This window comes from Motacilla alba, chromosome 5 (genome assembly GCF_015832195.1).
Source record: "Motacilla alba alba isolate MOTALB_02 chromosome 5, Motacilla_alba_V1.0_pri, whole genome shotgun sequence".
Lineage (NCBI taxonomy): Eukaryota > Metazoa > Chordata > Aves > Passeriformes > Motacillidae > Motacilla > Motacilla alba.
Genome location: NC_052020.1, coordinates 8,965,881 through 8,976,012, shown reverse-complemented (window position 1 = coordinate 8,976,012; position 10,132 = coordinate 8,965,881). Strand labels below are relative to the sequence as shown.

At 55.4% G+C, this 10,132-nt stretch overlaps 1 protein-coding gene across 2 annotated transcripts in view; it reads left to right on the top strand.

Moving 5' to 3' along the window:
• The first annotated feature begins 8,536 nt into the window (after window positions 1–8,536).
• The window catches only part of PTDSS2 (phosphatidylserine synthase 2), a 29,994-nt gene continuing 28,398 nt past the window's right edge, over window positions 8,537–10,132 (top strand). The window contains exon 1 of one of the 2 annotated variants that reach the window (XM_038138236.1): window positions 8,537–8,730. In XM_038138236.1, coding sequence (XP_037994164.1) covers window positions 8,537–8,730 — 194 coding nt within the window. Of the gene's footprint in view, window positions 8,731–9,838; window positions 10,093–10,132 lie in introns of those variants that run through there. The other variant, XM_038138237.1, reaches the window with a different exon arrangement.

Sequence of the window (10,132 nt, the reverse complement as noted above, 5' to 3'; positions counted from 1 at the left end):
TGGATTTTACAGGCTTTAATCTGCCTTTTCCATTTGTCAGTCGTTCCTGTCTGATAGGTCACAGTTCTTTGGTGTTTTTTTGGGGGGAAGGTGGGGAAGGTAGTTTTAAATTCCAGTAAAGGGAGAGTGGAGCATGGACACTTGGAGGCTGGCACAGCTCTGCAGGAAAGCAGGTGAAAAAATTCCTTGGAAAACATGTTGGCTGCCTCCGGCTGCAGCCAAGGGAGAGAGGGGATGATGAGCTACTGATCATAAAACCATAGAATATCCCAATTTGGAAGGGACTCACAAGGATAATTGAATCCAGCTCCTGGCCCTGCACAGGACCACCCCAAGCAGCCATGTGCCTAGGAGTGTTGCCCAAACACTTCTTGAACTCTGGCTTTTGCCTGTTCCCCTCCCGTGTGTCAGTGGCTCTGGAGAGAGCAGCTGTGCAGCTGCAACCTTCCTGGTTGCAGGAAATTACACTCAGACACCCAGGGGTGCAGATGTGGGGGAGCACAAAGCAAACGTCACGGAGTGGTTTTTGTTGGAAAGGACTTTCATGCCCATCCAGTCCCCCCAGGGACACCTTCCACTGAACCAGGTTGTTCCAATCTGGCCTTGAACACTTCCAGGGATGGGGCAGCCACGGCTTCCCTGTGCCAGGGCTTCAGCACCCTCGCAGGGAAGGATTTCTTCCCAGTATCCCAGCTAACCCTGCTCTCCTTCAGCTGAAGCCATCAGCTGCCCCTGTGGGGGTTTTTCCACCCTTTGATGTGATTTGTGGTGTTACGCCGCTGTTCCCGAGGGAAGGTGACGCAGCACAGCAGCGGGAAGGGGAACAGGAATTCCTAGGGATGGGAATACTGTCACTTGGTGTCACCAGAGACACTGTGACCTAAAAGAGCAGCCAGCCAGACGAGTTTCTCCAGCTGTAATCTTGGCAGCAGAGCCATGGTGGTGCAACTGTGCCCTGGTGTAAGATCTGCATCCCGAGCTTTCACTGGAGAATGAGGCCATGGGAGCAGGGAGGCCGGGATGAGGAAAGGGCTGAGATATTCTGCCAGATGCTCGCTCACATGGATCAGCCAGAGCACAAGAGCCAAGAGAATGAGAAGTTGGAAGGCTTGAGAAGAGGGTTGCTCTTTCCCAGAGGTGCTGTTGTAACATAAGAACTTCTCTTGGATAAAAGGTACCCCAGTTTATAGCAAGAGGCAGGGGGAGGGTTCTGGTGCTGTCATCTGCTCTAGCCAAGGTTTGGGGGGTAGAATTGGATACATCAGTTCCCTGCATCCCAGACTGAGCCCCTCTCTAGGCACAGGGGATGGGGTGGGAGCCTCTCAGGGATCTGCCCACTGCCAGTGCTCTGATGCTGGCATGGATCTGGCCTGGCACACTCTGCTGCTGTGTTGGCTCATTCCTGCCCCGCTGGTTTCTCTCAGCCTCATCCTGCAGCAATTCCCTGCCAGTGCCACCTGTGATCTTGCAGATGGATGTGGAGGGGAAGCCATCCTTTGGGTATGGGAACATTTTGGGGTATTCCTATTGCCACCTTGGCACACTTCTCCTGCTGCTGCTGTCCCCAGTAAAGCTTAAGATGAGGTGAAGGGTCCTGCTGGCATCACACCTTCTGTTCCCAGGTGGCTCCCAGCTCCAACACCTGTAGGGACCATCCTGCTTGGGCATCTGAGCGTCCCAGCCAGCACATCCACTTCCTTGGGAAGAGGCTGAGAGGTTACCGAGGTGGGCTCACAAACGGGATGTTGGATTCATCCCAGTGGCTGCGGGGGCTCAGGCTGCCATGCAGGTGCCCAGCTTGCTTTTGGGGCCATACGGGGTGTATATAGAGTCCCAGAATCCCAGAGTGGCTTGGGTGAGGGGGACCTTAAAGCCTGCCCAGTTCCACCTTCTGCCATGGGTGTGGACACCTTCCACTGGCCCAGCTTGCGCCAAGCCTTTCCAGCCTGGCCTTGGACACTTCTGGGGATGGGACAGCCGCAGCGTCTCTGGGAAATCCATTCCAGGGCCCCACCACCCTCCCAGGGAAGGATTTCTTACCAATATCCCATCTAATCCTGCCCTCTGGCAGTTTGAAGCCATCCCCCTTGTCCTGCTGCTGCAGTTCCTGATGGGAAGGCAGGGATGTGTGGGCAGGAATAGCCTCAGAGGGCAGGGACTTTGGATCACTGCTACTCTCACAAGTAATTGTTTTTTCCTGGGAATTAGGGATGCTGTCTGACAGTGGCTGCTGTGCTTTGGCCTCGCAGGGCAGTGGGATCAGGTGCAGGCAAGGCCACCTGGGCTCTGCAGTGATTGTGTGAACCCTGGGCTCTATCCCTGCTGTCGAGAAGGACAGTTTCAGTTTCACTCCTTCCTGCCTCGTGGTTGGAACAGGATGTGGAGGTGCCGCTGTGCAAAGGTGTAAAAGTGACTGGCACGATGGGAAGCAGGAATTTCCATATTGAAAAGGGTTTCTGTGCCTCCAAGGTGTACCATTGGTCCTTTTTCCCAGCCAGGTAACCCACTGCCCTGAGAGTTCCTTCTGGGAAATGGCCACAGGCACCCTTGGGCTGTGTGCAGAGTCACCCATGTGAGTAACTCAGGACAAGGACCTGGATAGGATCTGGCATCCTTGCTTTCCTTTCCAGTCACGGATCGGTGTGGGGTTGGGTGGTTCCCGTCACCCACACTGAGACGATCAAATTGGTCTTATCTCCAGGATGTTTCTTACTCAGCTTCCCTTGGAGCACTTCCACCTTAGCCCATGGCTTGCTGAGAAGTGGGGCAGCCTTTGTTTGGACAGGCAGACCTGTACCTTTATAACCTGCCCTGAATTTGGAGAGTTTGCCTGGCTTTTCCCAGGAAAAAAGCCCGCATCTTTTCTTCTAAACTAGAGAAGGAAAAGATCACAGCTCCCCCTCTGCCCTTGCTGTATTCCAGGTGCTGCTGGAACACCTGGGGCTGTCACCTCTGCAGTGCTCATTCCTAGGTTTACATAAGCTCCATCCACACCATCCTTCTCTGATCTGTGCTCTGGCACCTCTGAACTCTGGCACCAACATATGGGGCCAGTGTGACCCCACTGCACCTCGGGATGGTGCATGGCACCAGCAGCACATCCTGCTTTCCCTGTCACACACTTGTGGTAGGAATTTTGTACCTTAAAGGCTGAAAGCAGGTGAGTGGTAGAGATTGGAGGCTAGTGTATCCTGTGTTTCCAAGCCACAGGTGCTCAGAGGTGCTGAAAAGCAGCATCCTGGGAATATCAGGGCAGTTTCTGTTCCTACCTGCATGGTGAAGCGGAGAGCCTTCCTCAGTGCCCCTCTGTCCCGGAGCCCCTCGGGGCAGATCCCTAAGGAGAGGGCTGGTGTGCGGGATGGGCTGGAGGCTCCTGGGCTCTCTCACGCCGTGGTTTCCTTCCCCAGCTCCTTTGCCCGAGGTCTCAGAGGTCTCATGTGAACCAAGTGGTGCTGTGACTTCCGTGTGGCACTCGTGCCTGCCTTGGGAGGGAGCTGCCTCTGCCTAGCAGTGGGCAGATATCGGGAGGAGGTGAGGGAGCTGCCCTTCACCCTCGCCCAGAGGAGTGGCAAGCCCAGAACCGCCCTGCGCAGGTAACAGTGCTGAGCTCCTCCTGCCAGCTCCAGGGCGCTGCTTTTCCCTCTGCCCCTCGTGGTGCCAGGGCTGTGTGTGGCACCCTGTGACATCCCCAAGAAGTGCCATAAACTGGCCAAAGGGAGCTCTTAACAGAAGCTCTGGAAAGCTCTAGAAGTCTCCTCTTGACACTTCACTGATTGGTAAAACAGGTGTGGGAGTCGTGTGCTGTTTTCTTCCCATATGTAATGGTGCTGTCAGCCTGACCTTGAACACTTCCACAGCTTCTCTGGGCAACCCATGCCAGGTCCTCAGCACCCTCACAGGGAAGAATTTCTTCCCAATATCCCATCCAACCCTGCCCTCTTGCAGTGGGAAGCCGTTCTCCCTTATCATGTCACTCCAGGCCCTTGTCCAAAGCCCCTCTCCAGCTTCCTTGCAGGCTCCCTTCAGGTACTGGAAGGGGCAATCAGGTTACCCCAAAGCCTTCTCTTCTCCAGGCTGAGCAATCCCAATCCTCTCAGCCTTTCCTCATGGCAGAGCTGCTCCATCTCTCTGATCAACTTGGTGTCCCTTTGGACGCTCCCCAACAGGTCACTGTCCCTCTTGTGCTGGGGACCCTGAAGCTGGATGCAGAAGCTTGGGTAGGGTCTTACCTGAGCAGAGGGAAAGAATCAACTCCCATCTGGACCTGTGGCTTGGAACAGGGAATAACTCTAATTATAAAAAGTGAGTGAAAATGTTATGTGTAAGCCAGATCTTGCCTTGCACCTGTTTTTTTGTTTTTGTTTTTGTTTTTTTTTTTTTGGGGGGGGGGGGGAGGTAGTTGTTGCTTTCATTTAGAAATAAGAACAGCATTTCCTGGGAATAACAGGAGGGTAAGTAACTGCTCTGGATTCCCTTGTGCCCTCCAACAGCATTCCTGTGGGCTGCTATAAAATAAACCAAGTCCTGGGGGTGGCAATCCAGCTGTGTTCTGCTAGGAAAGGCAGCCAGCATTTCCAGAGTGGTGCTCCCAGTTAAGCCACCATCACCCTGTGGCTTTGCCAAGTGCCTTGAACAGGTGTCAAACCAGGCCTGGGGATTATTGGGGGATAAAAGAGTCATCTTCCCAATATCCTGCTGTGTGTGAAACCAAGGTGTGGGTAGACCTTTAGCCTTCCAGAGGTGATCCGGGAGCGGAGAACAGGCTGTATCTCTGGGAGAGTGTGTGTGTTTACCCAGAGAGAGCGAAGCCCTGTCGGGCGGTGCTTTCCACCTGACGGCAGGGCAAAGGCCTTTGCAACGGGAGCGCTGCTGTTATCCAGGGAAATGGGGTTATCTGTGGGAGGAACAGCTGTGGCACTCCTCCCACGCTCCTGCTTTTCCTTCCTGAATAGGGGGCTCAGCTCTCTGGGCGGCCCAGGAAGTCATGTACCCAGCAGCAGTTCCTAAAGCCCGTGGATGTCACAGCCAGTGGGGAAGGTGAGTCTGTGCCTTCAGGTTGGCTTTGGCTGAGGTATCTCCAGCCCCTGCAGGATCTTTCAGAGCTGACCATGCTGCTGCTGCTCCTGTTTAGGAGGAATTTGGTTTTGCCTGGGCAGGATTTAGCTGCATTTGCAGCAAGGCAGGTGAGCAAGGTGATGCTGTCCCTCTTCCAGTGCTTCCCTCCCCTCCCGCGTTTGCTGGTCTCGGGTGACTGGGGCTGAGTACGGCAGCAGGAGAAGCTGAAATTGGGGAGGGAGCCACACGAACCCTGTGGGAGCAGAGGAAATTATTTAGGATGTGATCAGCTGTGTGGCTACTGGGTTGGTGACACACCCGAACCCACTGGACTCCAGCTGCTTTGGGCAGCGATTTGACCTGCGCTGAGCATTGGCAGGGAAGCTCCAGGAGCATTCCTATAGCTGTTAGTCCTGGCTGGATGTGGAAATGGTAATTCCCACCTGAGGACACTGCTGAAGGGTTTTGTGTGTGAAACACTGCAGCTGGATAGAGGCTGCCTGTCCACCCCTTGCCTGGCAGCAGTGCTTTTGGACAGGGAGCTCCTCTTCTGAGGGTGCAAAGGCACTGATCCAGGATGGTGCTAAAATGGCAGCAGATGTCTGTCTTCTCTCAAACCTGGGGGTGTTTTCACCCAAATCCTGTCTTTTTGGATCCGTGGGTATCCCTGGAGCTACAGTCAGTGTTAGAGCAGAGGATGTGGTTTGGGATGAAATCCTGCTTGTAATTAAAGTACTGGGTGCTCATTCTGAGCAGGGAGAGCTTTGACTGGATATTAGGAAAAGGTTCTTCCCCCAGAGGGTGGTCGGGCACTGAGCAGGCTTCCCAGGGAATGGTCACGGCCCCAAGGCTGCCGGAGCTCAAGGAGGGTTTGGCAATGCTCTCAGGCACACAATGGGATTGTTTTGGTGTCTGTGCAGGGCAGGAGCTGGGCTGGCTATCCTTATGGATCCCTTCATGCTCGGGATATTCTGCAATCTCTTGGAACAAGGTGAGTGCCTCCAGCTCTCATAAAGCATCGTGGCATGTGCAGGAGAGTGTTTTAGGCTGGAGGGATTGTGCCGCGGACCGAAATGTCCTTTATCTGGCCCAGAACTGCGTTTTGCTGCCGTGTGCCCGCTCCTCGCCCAGCCCGCTCCTGCCCTCCTGTGGCCAGCTCCGTAATCCCACAGAATCCCAGAATCCCGGAGTGCTTGGGACTGGAAGGGACATCAAAGCCTGTCCAGTGCCACCCTCTGCCATGGGCCCTGACACCTTCACTGTCCCAGGCTGCTCCAAGCCTTGTCCAGGCTGGCCTTGGACACTTCCAGGGATGGAGCAGCCACAAATTCCCTGGGCAGCCTGTGCCAGGGCTGGATTTCTTCCCAATGACCCACCTAACCCTGCTCCCTGATCTATGTAATTCATGGAATAGCTTTGGGTGGGAAGGGACCTTTAAAGCTTGTCTTGATTGTAAGTGTTTCCTCTAATTTCCTTCCCTGTTTCATTTCTCTGCTCCCACAGGACTTGGCCTTCCCTCCACACACTATTCCTGGAGCTTGCTGCCATGCCAAGATCTTTCCAGAAAGCCAGAGCTCCCTGCCTGCCGTCTGGGATCAGCATGGCACATTCCAGATGAGGAGCCTGACCGAGGTAATTTGGGGACAGCTGAGGAATTTTAGAATCCTTCAAATCCAAGGCCACGGCGGCACCCTGCAAGCACCCCCAGCCCTGGCCAGACCCTCCGGGTGGGAACAAAAACTTTCGCCAAGCAAAACACATTTTATTTCGCCAGCAAAACGCACATATTGAACATTTAATCGCACAAAGACGCGGGAATCGGGATGGGGTACCCAGCGTGGGGCACTCGAGGGCCTCACGGCAGCCTGGCAAAGGACACTTTTGTTGCGATGAGGGAACAGAGACATTTTGTTTGATTACTGGGCTCAGGCTCCCAGGAGGGATTGGTGGCCTCCTAGAGGTTTTGGTGGACCTGGCAGGGTTTGGTGGCCCTGAGGAGAATTTGGTGGCCCCCAGGAGGGTGTGGTGTCCTTGGCAAGGTTTGGTAGACCCCAGGAGGGTTTTGTGGCCTCGGCAGTGTTTGGTAGCCACCAGGCGGGTTTTTTTTCTCCCAGAAAGGTTTGGTAGCCCCCGTGTTAGGAATGAAATTGCCAATCTAATTTTATCAATAATTTGCGAGAGCCAAATTATGATATAATAACAAAGTATAAAATTTATTTCGCGTAAAAATGACAGAATTTTTGGTCAGCCACGAATCGGACAGAGTCTAGCCCGGGAATAGACCCTGGGTAACGCGCTATGCAGCTCTAAGCCGTGGCAGCTCCAGAGTGCGATGGCACACCATGGCCTTCTCGAACCTAGGTTTTATCCTCTTTTTCTTGCCGCGGGCTAGGAAGTCCTTTGTCCTTTTCTTAATCGAGCAAGTCCCAAAGGTTTCTCCGGTCCAGTAGAATGGTATCTGATGGAAGATGGTCCAGTCCTCGATGTCTTCGGGAATAATTCATCGGCTTCTGGTCTTGTGCTAGACAGGACTCAAACACTCATGCTTAACAATCCACACCGTCCCATACCGAGAGAGATATCCTTGTTAACATTCTAAATACCAGATATTCATTCTTTACTGGAAGTCCCTTTTACAAACTAAGAGATTTCCCAGTAGCAGATTACAAATCTGAATAGTGTGAGCTCCTTCCCTCCGGTCATAAGTTGCCAGGTGTGTTGTCGAATTCTTTGCTTAACTAAAACCTCGAAACCCTGAGTTACTGTTGTGCTTCACATGTAAATGTAGCCTATTGGTGAGGTATGTGTGTGTGTGCCGGTTTCTCAATCCTGCCGGCCGTTTTTCTTGGTTTTTCTGAAACATGTCCAGACGCGATCCCCACATGAATCCCAATCCTTTAATATCTAAAACTACTTTTAATATGTTTTATACTACCTTACATTTGCTATTTACCTAAATCAAATATGAATTTTGACACTCATCCATAACACCCAGAAGGGTATAGTGGCCTAGCAGGCTTTGGTGGCCCTGGCAGGACTTGGTAGCTGTCGGGAGGGCTTGGTGGCCCTGGAGAGGTTTAGCGGCCCCCAGGACGGTTTGGTGGCCCCCGGAAGGGATTGGTGGCCTTTGCAGGGTTGGGTGGGTGGCCCTCAGGACAGTTTGGTCCCTGAGGGGGAGGCTCGGGCTCCCGCCCTGAGGGGCGGCGCCTCCTCCTCGGGGCGCCGCCTGGCGGTCACGCGGCGGGCGGGGAGGCCACGCGGTTGCCACGGCAACGGGGGGGGTGGCGGGCAACTACGACGACGACGGACGCCCCGCCCGGCCCCGCCCCCCGCCGGGCCCCGCCGCCCCGCGCACGCGCCGGCGCGGGGTCGCGCGCACGCCGCGTCACGCCTCCCGCCCCGCCCGCCCCTCCCGCCGCGGCCCCCGGGGCGTCCCCTGCCAGCCCCGGCGCGTCCCCGCCGCCGGTGCCCCCCCGCCGCCATGAGGCGCGGCGAGCGGCGGGCGCACGGCGGGAGCGCGGGCAAGGCCGCGCTGGAGGAGCAGCAGCAGCCGCCGCCGCCGGCGCCCCCCGCGCAGCCCAACGGCGGCGCCCCCGGGGCCGAGCGGGAGGGCGCCGGACCCCGCCGCAGCACCGAGTCCGAGGTGTACGACGACGGTACCAACACGTTCTTCTGGTGAGAGGCGCCGGGCATGGCCCACACCCACCTCGGGGCTCTGGGGGGGCCCTAAGGAACGGGATATGGAGAGGGTGGGGAATGGGATGTGGGGGTTCCTAAGGAACAGGATATGGAGAGGCTGGGGAATGGGATATGGGGGTCCCTAAGGAACGGGATATGGAGAGGCTGGGGATGGGATATGGGGGTCCTTAAGGAAGGGGATATGGAGGGGCTGGGGAATGGGATGTTGGGGTCCCTAAGGAACGGGATATGGAGAGGCTGGGGAATGGGAGGTGGGGGTCCCTAAGGAACGGGGTATGCAGGTCCCCCAAGGAATGGGATACTCGAGTTATCTGCTCCTCGTTATCTGCTGTTTATGTGCCTCTTCTGTCGCCGACACCGGTGGTGGAATCGGCTGCAGGTCTTTCCCTCTTGTGGCCCTACCGCTAATTGTTTCCTGGGAATTTAACGGGAATTCAGGGCTGCCTTTTGGCGGTGGCACCTCTTTTCCTGGTCCTGGTTCCCGCTTTTCCAGGAGCAGGACCTTTAGGGCTGAGTTCGATGGCTTGTCCTGCCTGGTGGGTGCTTTGGAGGTGTTTTCCAGTACCTTGGGAGCCCACTGTGTTCGGGCAAGCATTCCTGCCTGATTCCAGTTATCAGCATGGTTTATGTGGACTCCACCTCCTTTTCTCCTCTCCCTTAATCTTGGAAGGGACTTTTTCCTCTTTTCCTCCCGGTGATCCTGGCAGAAAGCTGAAGTTGTCGTGCCCCACTCCTGCTGGGGAGGCGTTGTGTATTTTTGTGTGCCTCGGTCCATTAAAGGGGTGCAGGAACCCACGGCTGCTGGTGTTGGGCCAGCAGAGAAAATCAGCCTTTTGTTGAATTCAGTCCTTGCAGGAAGAGGTGTGTTCGTACCTGGAGAAGTGCTCCTAAATCCCAGCCTTGCTGGAGTTGTTCCATAAATCCCCTCAGCAGCACGCTGCGTTTGTGTAGGCAGAGGTGTTTTTCCGTGTGTTAAACACGCGTCCCTTTCCATGAAGAAAACGCAGCCGACACTGAAGACGCGTTTGGAATCCGAGCCGAGGGCGATGGGATTTGGCTGGAGCCTGGCACGGAGGAGTGGGAGGGGAGGGCACTTGGCTCTCACCCTGCCAATCTGGGCAGCAGCGGAGCCGAGGGTGTTGATCCCGATGAAGGAGGTGACATTCCTGCCAGTGCAAGCTGCGGAGGAACACTGGGATGCTGCTGGATCCCGGCGGGATCCCTGCGGAACCCTGCAGGGACATTGTGTGGGGACAAAAGGACCTTTCCTGGCGGGCACACCACGTGTAGGCTGAGCGAATCGCGGGATCCCGGTGCCAACCTTTAAATGGAAAATGGGTAAAGCTGTCCTTTCCTTACTGCCTCGTTCAGGTGGCTC